Source organism: Stenella coeruleoalba, assembly GCF_951394435.1.
Source record: "Stenella coeruleoalba genome assembly, chromosome: 3".
In the NCBI taxonomy this organism is placed as follows: Eukaryota; Metazoa; Chordata; class Mammalia; order Artiodactyla; family Delphinidae; genus Stenella; species Stenella coeruleoalba.
This window is the reverse complement of record NC_137148.1, coordinates 151,547,853-151,571,374: the sequence shown is the minus strand read 5'-3', so window position 1 is coordinate 151,571,374 and position 23,522 is coordinate 151,547,853. Positions and strand designations below refer to the sequence as shown.

Here is a 23,522-nt window from a genome sequence, read left to right as displayed (position 1 = left end):
GAATTTGAACCTAGGTAGACTAGTACACTCTCCACGGCTTTAACTACTACATTAAAATATATATATATATATAACTCCAAGTATTCCAAAGTTACAAAACACTTATCTACCAAAACTCAAAAAGGAGCACACAAACTTGCATAGAAAATAAACATGTGGGCTTCCCTTGTGGCGCAGTGGTTGAGAGTCTGCCTGCCGATGCAGGGGACACGGGTTCGTGCCCCAGTCTGGGAAGATCCCACATGCCGCGGAGTGGCTAGGCCCGTGAGCCATGGCCGCTGAGCCTGCGCGTCCGGAGCCTGTGCTCCTCAACGGGAGAGGCCGCAACAGTGAGAGGCCCGCGTACCGCAAAGAAGAAAATAAACATGTAAAACTTCATAAATAAACCACAATATAACCTGCTCCACATAATATACTGACTGCAGTGTCCTGGGCCTCTCCCATCCTTAGGTAGCCGGAAATTACAACAAAATAATACTTTTCACCTTTGGAAGCCACACCATCTCTCATACCAACCAACCAATTACTTCCTTAGAATTGGAAATTAACCTGAATATCATAAAATATATATATATAGCATTAGTGATGTAGAATCTTTGTTTAAAGACAATAACTTCAATAGCAGAGGGAACGTTACCATTGCAGGCTTCCGATAACCTCTATATTTCTCAGATTTCATGCTAAATCATAAAATGCCATATTGTGTCTGAAGCTATTTTTTCAATAGTCCATTTTCTTAAATGGACGAGCAAAGCCGTAAATACTGAGGAACATTTTGGCTCCCAAATCCTAAAGCCATTCTGATTATGCCTGGGTGATCATGGGGACGTCATCGGAACTACCAGAGGACTGGCTGAAATACCAGTGTTCTGGCCAGCTTACAAATTAGAAATTATACAGAATCCAATTTTATTTTTTTGTTAAGTAATTCGTATGAGGCTTTTAGGATGTCAGTGTAAAGTCCTTTCATGTGTAATCTTTATCCATTAGATAGGGAACAATGCCAATCCCCGTCATAAATACTGTCACAACCTGACACTGAAAATCCATTGCAGGGCATAGGACCTGCAAATAGGATGTGAATCACACAAATCCACTCATTCAGACAATCCACAAATGTTCATTTTTAAGTCTACTATATGCCAATAATGTACCGGCCTCTCAGATGCTAAACCATGCTAAATGCTGAAACAGACATACTCAGTTCGGGCCCTCCTGGAACTTATTACCTACAGAAGTGCCTTCGTTGTAAATGGTCAGGTCTCAGCCAATGCTATTATCATCAGCAGGTGACCAAAGGATAGAGCTTGCTTCCCTTCAGAGGTACAAAACAGTTCTTACACCTGAATGGGATGCAAAGAATAATCTGACTTCTGTTCACCGGGGCATGAATTGAACTGTCCTTGCAGAAGAGATAACAGATGGTGTGAACCCCAGATCCTAGAAACGGGCCAGGCACACGATAAGTGTTCAGCTTTCAAAAACAAATGAACAATCACTTCCTCTCCTAGATCTTTACACCCTTCCTCTGTTGGCTACTTTCTCTCAGCTTATAAACATCCTCAAATATACCCACTTAAAAAAACTCTCAGACCTATGATTCTTTGGATATTCTTGTGGATAACCTAAGTCTCTACCATGCCTTCAAACACCTGTCCTCCCAAAAGCCCACATCTGTGCCTTGGGCCCAGACCTATCTACCAGGCCCCTCTAAAGCACTGAAGATGAAGTAAGATCCTCTCGCCACACCCAATCCCTTTCTACTGTGCTCTGTATCTCTCAAAAAGATGCAGCTGTAAACTGTCACCCACGCTTGCTGCCCTCCCTTTTCTAACTGGTCACCAGGCCTCACCCATTCTCTCTCAGATCTGCAAAACCCGGTCCCACCTTTTATAACTTAAGTGGGACCCTTAGATTACAATTCACCCTGCACCCAATCAACTGCCTTCCACATGGAGGTCCAAGTGAGCCTCTAAACCAGAATTCCAAATCACTGTTCTTTGGTGTTTCCCGCAGCCTTCAGGATAAACATCCAAACTTCTGACAGGACAAACAAGGCGCCTTTCTGTTGGGCCCCACTAAGTTTTCAGTATCGACTCTCATTTCTTTCCCAAACCCTGAGTTCCAGCCCTGTACATTAGTTTTGCCATATTTTCTTACATTTCTCAAACTTCAACACACACTGCTCTCTCCTGCCACCCCAGGAGCTTCTACACATCCTTAGAAAGGACGGCACTTCCTCCAAGAATCCTACCCTGAACTTTCCCTTCCAAGTTTCTGTGCTCTGAAAAGGGGAAAGATGGCGGGGAGGGATACATTAGGAGTTTGGCATTAACATATACACACGACTATATATAAAATAATCAACAAGGACCTACTGCATAGCACGGGGACCTCTACTCCATATCCTGTAACAAAGTGTATGGGAAAAGAATCTGAAAAGGAATGGATATATGTATAACTGAATCACTTTACTGTACACCTGAAACTAACAATATTGTAAATCAACTATCCTCCAATATAGAATAAAAATTAAATCAAAGAAAAAAGAGATTCTGTGCTCTGTAGCAGCAGAACTCACTTCTTCCAGAGCACTGACTCCTGTGCTTGTGTTTACTTGCTGCCCAGTAGAAGGGACGATTACCTAGGGCAGAAGCATCGTCTCCAGCAGCCCTTGGTTCTGACAACTCATTCAAGTGCCAGGATACTTTACACACATAACCTGCTTAATTAATTCTAAGAACCCACAGAAAGAGTGGTTTTTAATGTCATTTTACAAGTGTGGGGATTGTGCAAAAGAAACCTGTCCAGGCCACAGAGAGCATAAGCCCTGGAATTCAAACCCTAAGCTGCCTTGACACCGGTGCTCTTTCCACTATATATGATACACCTATTGGAAAAAAATTTTTTTTCCTGAGCCCTGTTTGAATGGAAACGAAATGAAGCTGGGATATATCCATTTCCTAACCGCTTTGGTGTGTACCAGGCAAAGTCATTCAACAGACCAGGTAACATCTGTGCAACAATTAACGATACTCCAAACTGTGCTAAGTGTTCTACTTTGTAGAGTCTAGAAGCATTAACACAGTGCATCCTTGTAACCGCCACGGAGGCTGGGTCCTGTTAAGCCCATGCTACAGATGAGAACACTGAGACCTTGAAGCCTTAAGGCACCCGGCCGGGGTCACCGAGCTGGCAGGAGTCCTAGGCCACACGCCCCGTCTAGTGCACGCACATCCGGGCACTGGGCATCGGGTCTAGTGCCCACCCTCCACCTTTAACCATTTAATACCCCGCTTCTCAGCGCCCACACGAGGGCCCCTGGAAGCGGGAAGTACAAACCTGTCTCGACAAGCCGTGGCTGGAAGAAGCTCTGGATACAGATCAGGGGCAGAGGGTGCTCAGGAGTGGCGCCCAGTCTACCCCCGCGGAGGCGGTCGGCGTTAAGCCCAGCAGGCCCTCCCTCAGGGAAGCCCGCACGGAGGGCAGAGGCACCGAGTCCTGCAGCGCGCACAGGGCCCCAGAGCGCGAGAAGGAGTCGGCCGTGCTGTCCGGGCGCAGCTTCACCGAGTGTTCATGGCCTGAGCGCGGCCTCGGGGACGCTGGCTGCAGACAGGATGCCCACACCCGCCTGTGGGTCCCGGCTCGCCTCCCAGCCCCTCGCGCGCCCACCGCCCGGCGGCTGCGACCCGGCGGCTGCGGCCCCGCATCGTGGGCAGGACCGGCGTAGCAGCCAGAAGACATAGGGCCACGGGCCCCACCTAGGCCGGGGCCTCCATGCCGCGCTCCGGAGCCCACGCGCGGCCTGGTGTTGGCGCGGGCATCAACTGCCTCCCGAGCCGCGGGGTTGCGGTTTAAGCCTCCGGGCGGGCCCGTGGGGGCGGGGCTCGAAGACTTCCGCGCGCTCGCCGTGCGTCCGCACGCAGACCCGCCTCCCATGACGACGCGGCCTGAGGAGCGGTGTCGGCAGCTTCGAGACTACGGCAGCGCAAAAGGTAGGAGGTGTGGAGAATTTGGGGTTTCCGAAAAGCGTTTGCTGACTGATCCAAACAAAAGTGAGACATGGTTGTATCAGCGCATTTTAAAAGTAGTTAAACTCCCGCAAAGTGTCTGTGCTCGCCCCGCCCAGGAGAGAGCGTGAACTCCTTGAGGGACGCAGGAAAGGCTGAGTGAACGTCTGCCTGTGGTCCCTTACCTGGTGCACGGGTGTGTGAATTTCTGCGGAGAGCTCTTAATTTCTGTCGTTTCTGCTGACTTGACACGGTGGTTGGCAAACGGTGACGTGTTCCGTGCATTCAGGACATGATCGTGGTTCCTAGTAATCACTTCGTTTTGTACTGACACCTCCACAGAGAATTTACTACTGAATATCCACTTTAGAGAAGAGAAACTGAGGCGTAGGAAGTGAAGTGACTGAGTAAGAGGAAGGACTCAGACAATTGGTGTTAGTAAATTAACCCTGCAAGGAGGCCGTTAGCCTGCGGTGGCTCTAGCGATGCGGCCGCCTACTTAAACCAACCCAAATCTAAGCCTGTCAGCGCCTCAGGGTGACGAACACCGCTGAGGACACCCAGTCACAAACCACCAACTAGGCGTTAAAGCCATAGCAAATCACTCGTTTCCTTGCTTTGCTTCTGCCCTTTTAAAATAAACATCTCTGCAGCTCCTGTGGCTGGAGTGCTCCTCACCTCTTCCGCTTTGTGGTGCGTGAATTGAATCTATTTTTGCGCACATAAAGTGTTAAAATTTTAAATATGCCTCAGTTTGTCTTCTAAGATTGGCCGTAGAAATTGGATTTGTGTCCAGTTTCTAGAGCAGTGGTCGTCCTCTGGTCAGGCCTTAGGCGTTACGTGTACAACGTTCCTCTTCTACCACCACCTTCTGGATGCCTCCACCCACTACCAGCTCCCACGCATCAGTTCCCCTAGATGTGGTCAGCAATGGCTTTTACATGCAGCGTGCTCACATTATAACATCGCAGACACTCCTCCGTCCTCCAGCCAGCGTGTGAAGTGAAACATTACCATTCCTGTTGAAGAGTCTCTGGTGTGACCACTTTCCCAAGCACAGCAATTCCCCAGCTGACCCTGGGTAACCACTCCTCTGAACTTGGTCTCCATCACTGGCATGGATGTCTTTCTATGTAGGCTACAATTTTAAGTATTCTTAAACTGCATATCGTATTCTATTTTGTTTTCTCTTGTTACTTGCTTTATTTAGTGTTATCTTTGCTAGGTTCATCCATGCTGACATGTAAAGATCTATCTAGTTCATGTACTTTCCTCGCTACGTAGGATTCCCGTGTAGGGAAATCCAATAATTTATATGTGCATTTTCCTGTTGATGGACATTTAAATTGTTTCGAATTTTAAGTATGATTTCTTTTTAAAAAAATTTTTATATACTTTTTAAAGGTTACTTTACATTTACAGTTATTACAAAATATTGGCTCTATTCCCTGTGTTGTACAATACATCCTTGAGCCTGTCATACACCCAGTAGTTTACATCTCTCACTTCCCCACCCCTGTATTGCCCCCTCCTCCCCCTCCGCACTGGCAACCATTAGTTTGTTCTCTATATCGGTGACTCTCCTTCTTTTTTGTTGTATTCATTCAATTGTTGTATGTTTTAGATTCCATATATAGGTGATATCCTACAGTGTTTCAGAGTTCAAAAGACTCTCACGACAGAAGCCAAAAGGTAAGAGCCATTTTACATTGATAAAAAGCATTTTAACTATGTAGAAGCAGAAAATGAAAAGAAAGAACTTTGCATTACATTTAATAAAAGCTTAGGGAGATCTTTGTGGTATATTAGTGAACTTATTTGTGGAAATTTAGCCATGTACATTGTGTTGGAGAGGCACCAAGAGTTCAAGGACTCTCACAATTTGAGTACACAATTGCCTTACTTGTAGGCATGGTGGCATCCATTTACATAACAATGATTTGGATGGAGCATGTTGTGTTAGTCAGCTCTTGCTGTGATAATGCTTTGGAACAAATCGACCCAAAACTCAGTTCCATAAACAAGAATTTATTTTTCTTGGACCTATTGGCTAGCTGCAGTGGCTCTCTTTTAGACCTCTAGATGGCTGGTTTGCTCCGTGTTTTGGGTCAGTTTGAGGTCTGTAACACACATCTTCCTCTGGAGCCCAACTGTGAGGCCGCAGCTCCCAGGCCCTGTCTTCTCACAAAGTTCACTGAAACATGAGAGGTGAGCCCAACTGCACAAGCCCATTTAAGGCCTCTGCTGCTCATTGAAGGCCATCATGTCTGCTCACACTTCATTGGCCAAAACATGTCACAGATCTAAGCTGTATTTAGAATATGTGTATTTGTTTAAAGTTGGGTGCCCTCACAGAAGAATATTGCCTTTTGGACAGTGTTACCTTAGCATTTTCATTGACATTTGCAAACGTGATAAACGCCGTGTGTACTTTTTCACGTTTGAGAACTTTCTGAAATTGTGGGACCATTTCTATTGGAAAAGAGGAAGGTACACTTTAGAACTCAACTCTAGTTACGGCATTGTTGGGAGAAGAATTAATGAGATAAGGTCAATACAAGTGAAAGATTTGGGATCACATATTCATCATTAACATTAGCATTCTACAGAACATTCCTGGAGAATTGTGATGCTTGCTTTATGTGATTTCTATCATAAATCATTAGAATTTGACCAAGACACTTCAGTGAAACATACATCATACAGCACATCGCATTTTAGTTTTTCCTACCACTCCACAACTTATCATCAATACTTCACCATAACTCAGAAACAGAAACAGAAACTGAGTGAGTTCATTGTTAGCAGACGGGCTTCACAAGCAATACTAGTAGAAGTTCTTCAAATGATAGCAGACAGTAACTCAAGCCATAAAAACAAAACAAAGAATGCTGACTAGAGCAGTTGTGTAGGGAATTATAAAAGATACTGTAATTTCAAATTTCTTCTCCTTTCTTCTCTTAACAAATTTAAAAAGTAAGTGCCTAAACAATGACTATATTTGGACTGTTCTCTATATAACATAAAGAAATATCATATATTTGATGATATGGCACAACGAAGGCAGTGAGAACAAAGCTGTGTTAGAATAAAAATGACAGTAGATCATAAGCTGATTCCGCAGGAAGAAAGGAAGAGAACCAGAAATGGTAAATAGATTAACCCGACAAACTCAAAAATATTTATTTGCTCAACTTTCTTCTCTAAGCTCTTTGAAAAAATAAGCTTGTGAGAAGTAATTATTATAATAATATGTTGTTAAGTATGTAACATATATAAAAGTAATAAAAACAAAAAAGAGGGGAAGGCATACAGCTCTATAAAAGTACAGTTTCTGTTTCTGTCTGGAATGAACCTAGTAAAAATCTGAAGAGATTCTGAGATGTATTACATAAGCACTAGTGCAGCCATTAGTCAAACAATGTGGTTAAAAATCATTAAAGGAATTACATGTTACAGTAGAAAATATCTACTTACTATAAAAGGAAAATGGAGGAACAACAACAATAACAAAAAAACAAAAACATGAGACATGTAGAAAACCAAAGGTAAAATGATAGACATAAATAAATCCTACCATATCAATAATAAAAACTAAATGTAAATGAATTAAACAATACAATCAAAAGGCAGATATTGTCGAACTGGGTATTAAAAAATGTTTTCTATAGGAGACACTGCTTGGATTCAAAAGTCTAATGTGTACAAAGTAAAAGGATGAAAAGCTATACATCATGCAAATAGCGACCGTAAGCATTGCTGAAGTGGCTATACTAATACCAGAAAAAATAGACTTTAAAACAAACAAAAAATTTACTAGATATGAAAAGAGACATTTTATGATAAAGAGAGGGAAGATACAAAAATTTTTAACATATTTGCCCTGAATAAGGTGAAACCAAAATACATGAAGAAGAAAATACCAAAATCCATGAAGAACTGAAGGAAGAAATAGATAATTACACAACATTAGGTAGAGGCTTCAGTACTCCACAGTCAATAAGGGATAGAACAGTTAGGCAGAAGATCAACAACGATATAGAAGACTTGGACAAGACTATGAATTAACAAGACCTAATAAGTGTTTACAGAACACTCAACCAAACAGTAAAATACTCATCCTGCTCAACTACATGTGAAACGTTTTCCAGCATAGATGACATGCTAGGCTGTAAAAGAAGAGATTGAAACCCACATACGTTGCTGGTGGGAATGTAAAATGGTGCGGCCATTTTACAAAACAGCTTGAGAGTTCCTGCAAGTGTTAAACATAGAGTTACCCTATGACCCAGCAGTTCCACTACTAAATATATACCTAAGAAAAATAAAAACTTACGTCTGCACAAAAGCTTGTACGTGAATGTTCATAGAAATATATTTCTAAAAACAAAAGGTGGAAATAATTCAAATGACAACCGGATAAATGAATAACCAAAATGTGGAATATCCATACAGTAGAATAGCATTCAGGTATAGAAAAGAATGATCTATTGATCCATGTTACAACATGGATGAACCATGAAAGCATTATGTAAAGTAAAAGCAGCCACTCACAAAAGATCACATATTGTACGGTCCCATTTATATGAATGCCCAGAATAGCAAATCTGTAGAGACAGGAAGTAGATGAGTGGTTGCCTAGGGCTGAGTGGTTTGAGGAGATTGAAAAAAAGCTTGTTAATGTGTAATGGGTTTTTTGTGGGGGGACAGGAATCTAAAATTGGATTGTTGTGATGCTTACACAAGTCTTTTAGTGGTTACACTGAGAACCACTGAATTGTATACATTAAAGTGTTGAAATTATGGTATGTAAATTCCATCCCAATAAAGCTGTTAAAATTATGATAATTTTATATTTATAAATTTGAAAATTCATCGAAAATGACAAATTCTTTAAAAATGCAAGCTAACAAGACTAACCCAAGAAAGAAAAAATATCTCAAAAACCTGTATCTACTGCAAAAGTTGTTTGTATAATTAAGTACCTTTACAGAAAATGATTGCCAGGGATAAATGGCTTTCCAAGTAAATTCTTCCAAATATTTAGGGAAGAAATATTGGTAATCTTACATAAAAATCTTCCAGGAGACAGAAAAGTATATATTGCTCAAAATATTTATAAGGCCAACATAAGCTTCAGATCAAAACTAAAAAGAATATTACAAGAATAGAATCACAGGCCAGTTTCTCTTTTGAACATGCATGCAAAATGTGTAAACAGAAGCACAAACTGTATCCATGGTATGTACAACAATCATATATCACAATCAAAGTAGCTTTATTCTAGTAATGCAAGGTTGGTTTAATGTTCAAACATGAAACTGATCCCAGGAATGAATTAGAGTGGGAAAAAAAGTCATTTAAAACAGAAGTCTTGGGACTTCCCTGGTGGTCCAGTGGTTAGAACTTGGCACTTTCACTGCTGGGGCCCTGGGGTCCAATTCCCGGTCAGGGAACTAAGATCCTGCAAGCCATGAGGCAGGGACCTCCCCCCCCCCAAAAAAAAAAAGGAAAAAAAGAAGACTTAACCAGGAGAAGCACAAGATCGAATAAACATAACAGATAACACCTTATGAAAAGTAGGTGAAGATTATGGAATATTCTAAAATTTTAAAACAAAAAGAAACATTTAAAGGTTCAAGAGGATGTGACAAATATTGTACATAGGCAAAAAATAAAATAAAGTAAAATATACGGATGATGGGAGCCCCAAACTCCAGATGCCCATGTGCTGTCTCTGAAGATTCTCATTCAATGGGTTATGGATTTCCTCTATGTTTAAAAACCTACAGGTGTTATAAAGCAGAAACTAACACACCATTGTAAAGCAATTATACTCCAATAAAGATGTTAAAACACAACCAAACAAACCTACAGGTGATTTTGATATGATTCACAGACAATGTAAAGCTTCTGCTTTACAGGAAATAATACCAGATTATTTTGTTATTTTATAGTTATAGTAACAGGTTGTACTGTTGACCGGTAAGTCTGATGTCAAAATGCACTCCCCACTAGGGATATAAAAGGAACTAATAGTCTGTACGGCTACTTGGTGGCAGCATGCATGTATTGCAAGGGCAATTATTGTAGGAATCCAAATGAGTGGAACATTTTAGAATTGGAAGACTACATACAGATCATCTAGTCAAGCTTCCAACTATGATAGTTGTGAAAACTAAGGCCCATATAAAAGAAATGATTTATCTCCAAAGAGCGTTAGTGAAAGAGTATGAAATTAAAAATATCTCTGAACTTTTAATTTAGTGCTGTTTTTATTAATCTCATGTATTAGCTTAAACTTCAGTGTGACAGATTTGGGATTGAATTCTTGCTCAGATTTACTGATTGCGTGCCTTTTAGTAAGTTACTAAAACACTTTTTGTTTTTAAATAGATTTATTTTTGGCTGCGTTGGCTCTTCCTTGCTATGCGCGGGCTTTCTCTAGTTGTGGTGAGCGGGGGCTACTCTTTGTTACGGTGCGCGGGCTTCTCATTGTGGTGGCTTCTCTTTGTTGCTGAGCGCGGGGTCTAGGTGTGTGGGCTTCAGTAGTTGTGGTTCACGGGCTCTAGAGTGCAGGCTCAGTAGTTGTGGCACATGCTCTTAGTTGCTCCATGGCATGTGGGAGCTTCCCGGACCAGGGCTCAAACCCGCGTCCCCTGCACTGGCAGGCAGATTCTTAACCACTGCGCCACCAGGGAAGCCCTACTAAAACACTTCTAACTTCGCTTTTCACATATGTAAAATGGTGAGCCTTGGCTGATATAGAATATGAGATAACCTAGCACTGTTCTTAACACATACACGTAGTTAACATTGTTTGGCTCTCATCCCTCTTAAACAGCCTCTATCCTCTTAACAATGAAAGTGTGTTTCAGCTAGCAAAGCACCCCAGAGCTGACCACATTCTGGCAAGAGATGTAGGATTCTTTTTCTTGCTGGTGGTTCTTTATACCTGATATTTGAACTGCACTGAAACATGAACATCTCTTGTTTATACTGTATTAATGGATTGATGAATTTGATAGATGAATTTTAAAAAGTAATATGCAGGAAAAAAAAGTAATATGCAGGAATTGAGCTGCCTTACTCTCAAGAAATATAATTCGATAGTGGTGGCTAAAACGATAAACAGTGTTTGCACAGGGAGTCCATATTGGATGTGAACTACCTGTACTCCCATTCGTCTATTAAGAATAAATAGAATCCTTTCAAAATCTGTTTTAAAGCGCAGTTATTTCCTTCTGACTCATTTAAGTTACCTGCAAGAAAAAGACGGTCTCCTGAATCCTTGCTTAAAAGGCTTTTAATATAAAGCAGAGAATTTTTTGCAACATTTCCCAAACTTTTCATTATCAAATTGGCTGAGGCTTCTCAACGATTATCATTTCACAACAATATCTCCCTTTTCACCTTTTTAAAAAGAATTGGCCTCGTAGATGTGCCCTTAAAACAGAGCTTCACTCTCAACTTATTTTAAATTTTGTATTCAAACAGTATGAAGAAAACAGGATCAGGGAATTCAGCCATAGAAGTGAATGGATTACTGGTACATGCTACATCATGGATGCAACTAAGTGAAAGAAGTCAGGCGCGAAAGGCTCTATATTGTATGCTTCCATTTATATGAAATGTCCAGCAGTGGCAAATCCACACACACGGAAAATATTATACATTAGTGGTTTCCAGGGGTTTGGAAGAGAGGGAAATAGGGAATGACTCCTCAAAATGGGTGTGTGTTTCCTCTTGGGGTGATGAAAATGTTTTGTAGTTGGACAGTGGTGATAGTTGCACAACATTGTGACAGTAGTAAATTCCACTGAATGGTACAGTGAATTGTAAAATGATCAAAATGGTGGATTTTGTGTTATGTTCATTTTACTACAATAAAAAGGAGAAAGAATTAGGGAAAGACTTAGAGTTTGGGAAACTAAGGTGAACTGGTCAAGAAAAAGACAGCTCTACTGTTGAGTGTTCTCTCAGCTCTCCCAGTGCATTAATCCTCAGCAAAAAGTAGCCTGAACTTGTCGATGATAGTCATTCAACACAGTCCAGGGAAAAGTAAATAAAATAAAACCCAACTCTTCTTCTTTAGCACATCTATGGAAGGTTAACTTGCTGCTCAGCCACGTGGACATTCATGAAATCGTTTCACTTTAGGTGTCCTCTACTTCAGTACTTTACTCACAGCTCATTCACACCTGTAGGCAACAGCATTCCTTAATTGGATGGAATCTGCAGTGCTGGTTGTGATCGGTCTCATGAAAAGAAAAGGGAAGGAGGAAAAAGCCTCCACATTGACTTGGTGGTCTTGACGAAATGGATGCAGAAGACAGCTTGAGTGTCACTGGAAACTGTTATTTTCCTTTTCCTTTTCTTTTTATCTTTCCTATCAGGTCGTCTGCCCACTTCCCACCCCCTTCCTTCAAACAGGAAAGACACTAATTAGCTGTTTTTTTGTGTTTTTGGTAAAACACCTATTGTTTTGCGTTTCTTGTTGTTCGGTGAACATTATTGTTTTTACTGCCAAATGAGCTTCAGTGGTTGATGTAGGGGGTCTCTTGGGAACTTAACTTTTTCCAGTTTAAGTGGAAAAGCTTTTTTGTTTGAATTGGCTTTTACTGGGTGCTTCAAGGTTTGCTCTTGGCTCTTTGAAGGGGGACTGAATAGCACTGTGTTTCCTTTGAGGTTCCAATGAAGAAAGGATCCTATGTCTTGGGCACTTTTTGTTGATTTTGCTGTGTGTCCTCTCTAGTAGCCAGAGGCAGATTCCAGGAAAATGACATATAAATGAATATAAGTAATCTAATATGTTTACAATTTGCTTTGGCCATACTCCTGGTCTTACTCTACTTGTAGCAGATGGCTTTAAAGAGCATTAGCTATGTATATATTAAAAATAATATAAGTATACCAATATTAAATATTATATTGATGTATAAGTGTAATATACTAATATTTATATTAGTGTATAACAATTATGTATTATATTAATATATATTTTTGCCTAGCATATATTATATACAAAATATATGAGTAATGAAATGTATTTCTATGGTTAATATGTTCATAATATTAATATGATATATCCTGTAATATTGATTATAAAACAATTATATCATAATATAGAAATATATAATTATTATTATCTGATGTAATACACTATAGTTAATATATTCTATATAACAATATATAATGTATTAGTATAATTGTATTATATAATATAAATATAATACATATATAAAACTATATATCTTTTAGTTATACATTACACATACGAGTATGTATAGCTATTTATAATTTTATTGACATAGGAATCTGGTCATCATAACAATTGATGTAAAAATATGCAATATTTTCAATCAAATGGGCCTTAACCTCACTACCTACACATAAGTACTTTTAAAATCTTGAACCCTGTCTAACTCATGCTTCCATATCTCTCAACCCGCTTTTCTACACATGCACGTAGACACACATTTATACACGATATATATGTATACTACCAGTTTTCAGTTCAATGTATATAAATATATAATGTATAATTATATTCCTGTCTATGTATACAAATATAAATCAAAGGTATGTGTATAGGTATGTATTTCATATGTTTATATAAATGTACAAATAATGTATGTGTATATAAATACATGACTGTATACATACATACACAGAAATATACTTATTTAAACAAAAGGGACCTAAATATAGTTCTTTAAGAATAAAAAGTTATGTCTCACTGTTTCAATAACAGTTTATAGTTCTCTACTGTATGTGCTTCTATAATTGTTATGAACATTTCGCATTTTTGTTGAATGTTGTTTTAATTTTTGGCCTTTTTTTGTTTGTTTTTTTTTTGGTACGTAGGCCTCTCACTGTTGCGGCCTCTCCCGTTGCGGAGCACAGGCTCCGGACGCACAGGCTCAGCGGCCATGGCTCACAGGCCGAGCCGCTCCGTGGCATATGGGACCTTCCCGGACCGGGGCACGAACCCGTGTCCCCTGCATCGGCAGGCGGACTCTCAACCACCGTGCCACCAGGTAAGCCCAGTTTTTTGCCATTATTAATGAAGTTCTGAAGAATACGGTGGGCAAGATTACTTGAAAAACTCTCCTAACAGAAATGGGTTAGGTATGCTAGGTTAAATGTACACAACTTATTTTTAAGTGCGTGGTTGATTTTGGAAGTGTGCAGTCGAAATGTCCAGGACCCATGAAGGAAGGGTGGTCCATGTGTGAGAGTGATAGCTCTATTAAGAGTGGATTGAAGATCTTGATAGCTTAGAACAGAAGCTGGAAATCCTGTTTTTATGGAGCCAAATGGCAAATATTTTAGGCTTTGTAGACCAAAGAGGCAAAATTGAGGATATTATTTAGGTACTTAGGTAACCATTTAAAATGCTACCAGTTAAAATGTGAAAATTATTCATAGCTCATAGGCCATAAAAAATAGGCAGCTGTCTGGATTTGGAATACAGGCCGTAGTTGAATGACACACCTGGTATAGAGACTTGTTTTTCAATGGCCATGACCACATGGGAGGCAGGAGGTAAGACTCCATCCCTACTAGATGGGAAGTTAGAACTAAACCTACCTATCCCTGGCTTCACCTTTAATGAAAGGGTGTGCCAGGAGAAAAAAATATCTGCTGGCAAAGGGAGACTAAGAGCAAATTCTCTTGGCCTCTGCTCTGGGTAGGAAACAGGTAGGAAATCTTGAGAATTCTGAACCGCAGATCTGTGTTCACAGTGTTTGGGTTGCAAATTTATTTGCGGTCTTGCAAACAGAAGCTAAGAAATGAACTTAAAATGCTCCCAAATCGGTGGTATTCCAAACACAAAACTAAACCCTTTCTGGAGAGGTAGACCTTCAACACAGGCCTGTAGCGTTCCCACAGATAAAGTTTAGCTAAACGTGAGCTCATGATCTAAATTTACACAATAATGAAGAAATCAGCTACAAGTGGAGAGAATCAGCAAAAACAATCAATACCAGAATTAAATTCCCAAGGCCATCCATCAGATGTTGGAATTATCAGGTGCCAGGCAGAAAATATACATAAAACTAGAACTGAAACAAGGAGCAAGGATGTTTTAAAAGACTAGGTAGGATCTTTCAAACATTTTTAAAGTACGTGTCATTGATAAAGCTAAAAACTCGAAGGTCGTGTAATACAGCAGATTAATCGTGGAGAAGAGTGAAATTATGCTGCTTTTAAAAATATGGCAGATCAGATTTCCTGCCTAATTATATAAGTTGATTTATCTTAAAAAATACACAGTATTTTAAAGATTTATTGGCTGTAAAATAAGTTAAGGGTATTTCAAAGGGCTTCTCTGCAAAGAGAAGTGAGAAGTAGCAAAACACAGAAAGTTGAGGGGAAAAAATGTCAATATATACATTGCTATAGGGTGAACTAAACCTTAGGCCAGCAACTATGAGGAGGAGCTGACCCTTAGATACGTACAACTAAACTGGAACCTTCAAAAAGTTCAACTATTTATAAGTAAAAAGAGTTATTAAAATTAATAACCAAGTGTTTTAATTGACATCAGAAGAGTAAAACAATAAACCCTGAGAACATAGAAAAAGAGACAATAAAGATATGAGCAGAACTTAATAAAACAGAAAAAAGTATAAAATTGAGGTGATTTAGTAAGTCAAAAGAATATTCTTTGAAAAGATTTAAAAAAACAAACTTTGATTAAGCAAAACAAAAACGTAAGTAAACAATATACAGAAAGAATCAGGACAGTGTTATAGCAGAGAGTACAAACAGAGAATATATGAAATGCCAGTAAATTTGAACATTTCTGTAAAGTGGACAATTTCTAGCTCCTAAAGTTTACCAAAACTGACACAAGAGGAAATTTGTAGCTGGAGTTCTTGCACCACTAATGGAATTGTCAATAGTTTACAATCTTTCACCAAGAAAATACCAGACCCGGCCAGATCATTTGGGAGGTGAATTCTATCCAACTTCTGTTAAACAGATAACATCAATATTAACAAAGAAAAACTTCTAGAGAGTAGCAAAGGAAGAATGCTCCTTTATTCATCTTATGAAGTCTATATAATCCTAATACTGAAAATAGATTAGGACTGTAAGGAAAAAGAAATTTACAGGTCAAATTTACTTGTAAATATAAAAGGAAAAATTTTAAACTATGATATTAGCTACCCACGTTCACTAGAGTAAGAAAAAGCATGAGCAAGTTAGGTCATCCAATGAATGAAAAGGTAGTTTAATGTCCAGAATATATATCAATAGATTGAAATCACCACATTTTATTTCTTTCCTCTGTCTCTTTAAAAAATTGCTAAGTACTTATATTGATCTCTCTTGTACTAGGCACTGTGCCAAGTCACTTACATATTTACTCCTTTAAACCTTCTATCATCCCTGGGGGAAAGTTCTATTTTGCTTCCATTTCTTAGCTAAGACTCTAACCCCCAGGAAAGTAAAGCAACATTTGTAAGTTTTTGTGGATGGTCAGTGACGGGACCAGTACAGGAACATCCAAAGTCTGTGCTGGGAAGCAGTGCCCCATGTTGACACTCACATTACAGATGAAAGGAAAGGAACCATGCACTTACCATATAGATTAAGTCTCACATTATAAGTTAAAGGAAAGGAACCATGCACTTACATTATAGATTAATACCCACATAACAGGTTAAAGGAAAAAGAAACATGTGCTTCTCTCAAAAGTTGTAAAGAAGGCATATCCATTTCTAAATATATTTCCCAATTTCTTTTGCTTGTTTTCTGACCTTTGTAGTGCATTTTGCCATGAGGAAAATTTTAATTCTTATATAATAAAATGTATCCTTTTTTCTTTGTATCTTAGAAAGATATTCCTCATGAATAATTTATTTCAAGTCTCCCAGGTTTCTGATACTTTTACACTTTCATTATTTTTTAACTTTTAAGTAGTTGCTGTATCTAGAATTTAGTAATTCTATGATAGCTATATTTTCCCACTTTTGTTGAATAATTTTTGCTACTGATCCAAAACGTGAATTTTATTTTAATCTCAATTCCCTTATATCTTGCATCTAATTTTAAGATGCTTCCTATTCCACTGGTTGTTTTGTCTATCTAAAACAAAATGCTACCTTAAAAATAATGTAATTATAATATAATAAATGTCATTAGTAAACAGAATACAATATATAATAAATAGCATAATATAAAATAAGAAAATATAATTTACCATATAACAAGGTCAAAGGAGAGCAAAAGTATACAATCACTTGAAATATCCCCCAAAAGATATTTTATAAAATTCAATATTCATTTGTAATTTAAAAGAAAGAGTAAAATAGGGATTGATGAATGCTTCCAAAATAAGAAGAAATTATATGTCTAAAAGAGAAAGAGGTAAGTGATAGACTTTAGTAACACTGGCAATAAATGCAGGACAAGATGAGGATGCCTGATGTAATGTTAAAGAAAAAGTATTATGTAACATTGTGTTTGCAGCACTGATGAGTTCAGTGAAAAGAGAATCTCATAGAAAAGAGTATCTCGTTCTTCTTAATGTATGTACACTTGTCCATTGCATGAGCATAACAGCTTATTTAACCAATATGTTACTGATCTGCATCTGGATTTCTAGGTTTTCATGGAATTTTATTATGCACAGTTGCTTCAAACACTAGGACTTCCTCTTATGTTTATATCTTTTGAAAGAAACAATATCTCCACAGATGATTTATCTGTGCTGGCTACTAGCTGACTTTGGGTACTTCTCAGTTCTTCCCTTTACCTTCCTAGTCAATATGAAAAGGGAAGGCAAGAAGGTCTCCTGTTTAGAGACTGTAAATGTAGGTCTTGGTGATAAAGTCTTGGTGGTAAAGGCTAAAAGTATTAACCCAGAACAAATGTTTTTCCAGCTGTAACTGTGTGTGATTCCCTTGGCTTGATTCCATAGAGGATGTAAGACAAGACTGTAGAATCTGCCCTCAAAGTGCTTCCAGTAGGATGAGCTAAGTCAAGTATGGTGGCATATCTAATTCAAGACAAACTATATAACATCTCCTTTTCTCTCCTGGCAAAACTTGGTGGTGTGAATGTCGAAGTCACTGTATGCTTTAAATTAAAGCAACACAATAAATCTTGTATTGGAAGGTGCTTATTCTGGTCTCTTTGTGGAGACGAATTGGAAATTGTCTAGAAGAAGGAAAATTAGGTTAACCGAAGTTAAACTCATAAATAATTGAGCATTAATTAAATATCTATGGTCTATGTTTCTCTTTGATCATAATTTCTCCCAATTTATAGACCTCTTTGATACCTGATTAATCCTTGTCAAAGATGCAGTTAACAATGATTATTACTGTGTATTAGGTTTTGTCTGGGCCCTGAAGAAACTATCCTAAATCACCAGCTATGATTGTCACTTGATTTCCTCACAGAGAACAATCAGAACTCCTTGTCTTAAGTGGCTTGGGATGTGAAACTAGTTAGTCTCTTAGATACTGTTAGAGGACCCTACAGAGCCCATTGGTGAAAGTTTGGAAAACACTGGGCTTCTTAAGATTGATTCTTGTAGTGCTTCAGGAAAGATCACTGAACCAAAAGGATAACGGTGTTTCTGGTTCTGTTGTTAGTGTTCTCCATGGAAACATTGCTGAAGCTTCTGGACTCAATTTCCTTCCCCATGTGTGAATGTCACTGAAAATATCCAACTCCATTCTATCCCCATGTAACTTCAGAAACTAAGCAAAATAAAGACTCAAAATTCATTTCAACTAATGAAATGAATATATAACATAGAATGGAACTGGGAAAATACCTGGTTTAAATTCTGGAAAGTACCAACTATACAATTCTGGATAAGTTGCTTCATCTTGCTTAGTCTAATTTAATGCCCATCTCACAGGATGTTATGATGATTAATTTAATATCTTTGTATAACGTACAGTGTTATGTAATTTCTTCCTGTTTTTCTTGAGTAAATTCATATCCTTAAGCAACTCACTGTAAACAGTAGTTACTTACTTGCTTAAATTACTCTTATCTTCTATTATCAGCTGAATTGTGTCCTGCTCAAGTTAATATGTGGAAGTCTTAACCCCCAATACCTCGTAATATGACTGTATTTGGAGATAAGGCCCTTAAGTAGGTAATTGAGGTCAAATGAGGTCAAATGGGTGGGCTGTAATCCAATATGACTGGTGTCCTTATAAAAAGAAAATATTAGGACACAGACATGCACAGAGAGAAGACCATGTGAAGACAGAAGGAAAACATGGCATCTACAAACCAAGAAGAGATACTTGAGAAGAAATCAATCCTGCTGACACCTTATGTCAGATTTCTAGCCTCTAGACCTGTGAGTGAGTAAATTTCTGTTGTTTAACCTCCTCAGTCTCTGGTACTTTGTCATGGCAGCTCTAGGAAACTAATACAACTTTTTATGGCCTCCTTGTCTCATGTTGAAAGTTCAATATTTGGCATCATAGCTAGGAAACAAAAATATCATCTACACTCCTTGTTGTAGTCTTTCTTCCCCATTCTCATTGCTAGTAATTTCCATATTTGGGTCTGTTTTCTGTGCCTTGTAAATAGAACGTTATGCTCATTTCTGGTCTTACTGCTAATATACGGTAAATGTGCAGATACTGAATAGATTTTGGAGAAGTGCAGCATATAGTTGGTACATGTGTGTATGTGTGTGTATTCATATAATTTATACTTTTTCTCTATTTTCTTCCTTTGGTGTGAGCTAAGATTCTCTGCTTTTGTGACAAGTACTCCTGAATACTAATCCCTGAATTTAATTCACCAAAAATTGCCAAAAATAGTAATAATATGGGGAAAGAGAGAGTGATAGAGGGAGAAGAACAAACAGTCAGGCAAGGGCAGTACTGTGAATTATTAGGGTCTTATAATAAGATTATGTTAGTCTAGAGGAAATGACCGTAAATATCATCAGTGAGCCCAGTTGGTCTTTACTGACTGCTAGACACATCCCTGAGTTCTGTTCTTAGTCTCCAACTGTATGATTACTACTGTCTGGAAGTATTATTTGAACAACTAAAGTCACTTAATGGAAAAGGAATATGTCTTTAGAGAATCAACAGTAATTTTTCTATCTGATTAAAAAGGACTGTTGACTGTCTGGAAACCTCAGTCATATTTGTAAGCAGGAAAGCATTGGCTATTAAAAGTGGATGATGTAAAGAGATGAGCAGAAACTTTGGCAATAGGTATACCTGGATTTAATTCTCACTCCTACCGCTTGGTAGCTGGATAGCCTTAGGCAAGTTTCATACCTCCCTGAAATTCACTTAATTCAGTCTGTAAAATGGCATAATAACTTATTATAGCATCCTTTTAGGAATTTTAAATCAGTTATTGAAATAAAAGTACACAATATATAGACAAGTATGGATTCCTCAATAGGTGTTTGACCTTTCATTTCTCCAGTATCCCACCCGCATCAAATAAAGAAAAATACTTTTTAAAATTTACGAATATTTCATTGTTGTAAAGTTAAAGCCATAAAAATAATCAAATGGCCTACTATCATACCGTTAGAAGAAAAAAAAAAAGGTGTTCATGAGAGTTGCATATTAGAATACAAGTTTTCCTTAGGCACCTGTTTATGTATGCTATTCTGCTCTTTACAATAAATAATTAAATTTAAAAGACTTAATTCCTCACTTTTAAGACCTTATTAGTTTACAAATTACATATTGACCTATGCTAAATTTTATACCGACCCATGCTAATGAATTCAGTACAGAAAACAAAAAACACTGCACTAAAGCAAATTATATATATATATTATATATATATGTATATATAAAATATATATATATATGTATATATCTTAAATGCATTTATATCCTACCGTGTCTCATAAAGCATTGTGGTAACTCACCGGAATACAGACAATCAAATATAATGGCAAAAGCACTTAATATAAACAGTGCCAAGGAAACATAGAAGATGAAGAAAAGATGAGGGAAATGTGAACAGGAGGACGTGTGGTTAATCGAGTTGTATGTTTTGACCCTAAGCTTCTCTGTGTGGGGACTTCCCTGGTGGCACAGTGGTTGGGAATCCTCCTGCCAGTGCAGGGGACATGGGTTCGGGCCCTGGTCTGGGAAGATCCCACATGCCGCGGAGCAACTAAGACCATGCGCCACAACTATTGAGCCTGTGCTCTAGGGCCAATGAGCCACAACTACTGAAGCCCGCGTGCTACAACTACTGAAACCCCAGCTCCTAGAGTCCATGCTCTGCAACGAGAGAAGCCACAGCAATGAGGAGCCCGCACACCACAATGTAGAGTAGCCCCCACTCGCCCCAACTAGAGAAAGCCCATGTGCAGCAACAAAGACCCAACACAGCCAAAAATAAATAAATTTATTAAAAAAAAAAGATTCTCTGTGGATAAAACAACATGTAAATAATTGGTTACAAAGCCACATTATTTGAAGGTGCCAGACTGCACATTAACAGTCTGACACAAAGGGACAGCACAGGAAAACTATTCAAAGATAAAGATTTTTAAATCTTTGCAGTTTGAAACCTTTTAGAGCAAGTATAATGAGCTCGACACACATTTCAACACTCAACATGTTAATCGCATGTTCAAAGCATGTCTCAAAGTCATTGGAAATAGTTGCTGTCTCTGTCTCTGATATGTAAAACAGATCTGTGATGTGTAAAACTCAGGAGGTATTGATATCCACTTTTTGGCATCTGAACAGGAAACAAAGTTGTTTCGCAGTGATAATAAAGAATGAAGTAAATGCACCAGTCAAATGAAAGACAAAGTACTGAGGGAATGTATTAACAAAACGAATCCAACTAAATTCTGGTGACCTGGGGCCTACGGTTGTACACACTGCATGGAAATACCCCAGCCGCCTACTGGCATAGGAGGAAGGGTACTGCTAAGCCCATCACAGTATAATCCTTTTAAATGTCCCTTTCAAGGTTGTCTCCACTCAACACTGAGTATAGGAAATCTTCCCATCAGGCAGAAACACTGGCTGCGCAATGATTGACCAAGAAATTAACACACTAATGAATAAATGATGCTAATTTATTTCTATCTCTGACAACGGGAAACAGCACACACTCTGTGTCAATGATATGTCCTCTTTCCCACTTTTCTAAATGGTCAAGTATGTTTTTCCCTTCATTGCTTTATATCATGTGTGGCAGGCATGATGGGAAATGGCTACCAATGGTTCTGTTATTGATTTCTACCTTCATTTCACTGTGGCTAAAGAAGATACTTTGTATGATTTCAGTTTCTTAAAAATGTATTGGTACTTGTATTGTGGCGTAACATATGGTCTTTCCTGGAGAATGTTCCATGTGTACTTGAGAAAAATGTGTATTCTGCTGTTGTTGAGTGGAGTGATCTATATATGGCTGTTAGGTTTAGTCGGTTAAATGTGTTATTCAGTCCCCCTACCTCTCTACTGATCTTCTGTCTAGATGTGTTATCCATTATTGAAAGCAAGGTATTGATCTCCAACTATGATTTTAGAACTATCTATTTCTTCCTTCAATTCTGTCAATGTCTGCTTCACATATTTGGGGGATGTTTGGTACATATATGTTTATAGTTGTTATATCTTCTTGATAGATTGAACTTGTTATCAACATATAGTGGCCTCCTTTTCCTCTTGTGATAGTTTTTGATTTAAAGTTTATTTTGTGTGATATTAACGTAGCCATCCCAGATCTATCTTCCTTCCTTCCTTCCTTCCTTCCTTCCTTCCTTCCTTCCTTCCTTCCTTCCTTCCTTCCTTCCTTTTTCTTTCTCTCTCTTTATTTCTTTTTGTTACTATTTGCATGGGATATTTTATTCTGTGCTTTAACTTTCAACTAACTTGTGTCTCTTGAAATCAAGTGAGTTTTTTGCGGGCAGCATATACTTGGATTATGGATGTTTTTAAAGTCCATTCTGCCAATATTTATCTTTTTATTGGAGAGCTTAATCCACTTACTTTTTCAAAAATTACTGATGAGGAAGAACTTAATTCTGTCTGTTTCCTGGTTGTTTTCTGTATGTCTTATGCATTTTTTGCCCTTCATTTACTCCATTACTGACTTCTTCTGTGCTTAGCCGATTTTGTTGTAGTGAACTCTTGATTCCTTTTTCATTTCTTTTTGCATATAGTCTATTGATATTTTCTTTGTGGTTATCAAGAAGATTACATTCACCCTTCTAAAGTTCAACCAATATCATTTGAATTGAAACCAACTTCAATAGCACACAGAAACTCTGTTCCTCTACAGTTCCATTCCTCCTCCTTAAATTATTGTTGTCACAAATTACACCTCTATACTTTGTGAGCCCAATAACATGGATTTATGATTATTTTATGCATTTGTTTTTTCAATCATGTAAGAAATAAAAAGTAGAGTTACAAGCCAGTAGCACAATACTGGCTTTAGTATCTGCCCATATATTTATCTTTACTGGAGATTTCTATTTCTTTATACAGCTTCGAGTTGCTGTCTAGTGTCCTTTCA

The 23,522-nt window shown here is 38.3% G+C and overlaps 2 protein-coding genes across 2 annotated transcripts in view; one reads left to right on the top strand and one right to left on the bottom strand.

Moving 5' to 3' along the window:
- The window catches only part of LOC307183206 (metabotropic glutamate receptor 7-like), a 582,198-nt gene that overhangs the window by 15,003 nt on the left and 543,673 nt on the right, over positions 1 to 23,522 (bottom strand). The window lies entirely within an intron of this gene.
- LOC307183197 (UDP-N-acetylglucosamine--peptide N-acetylglucosaminyltransferase 110 kDa subunit-like) overlaps positions 3,870 to 23,522 on the top strand; it is a 43,081-nt gene continuing 23,428 nt past the window's right edge. The window contains exons 1-3 of the mRNA XM_079915366.1: positions 3,870 to 3,995; positions 5,635 to 5,702; positions 13,878 to 14,050. Of these exons, the coding sequence (XP_079771492.1) occupies positions 13,943 to 14,050 (108 nt within the window). The 5' untranslated portion in view covers positions 3,870 to 3,995; positions 5,635 to 5,702; positions 13,878 to 13,942. The remainder of the gene's footprint in view (positions 3,996 to 5,634; positions 5,703 to 13,877; positions 14,051 to 23,522) is intronic.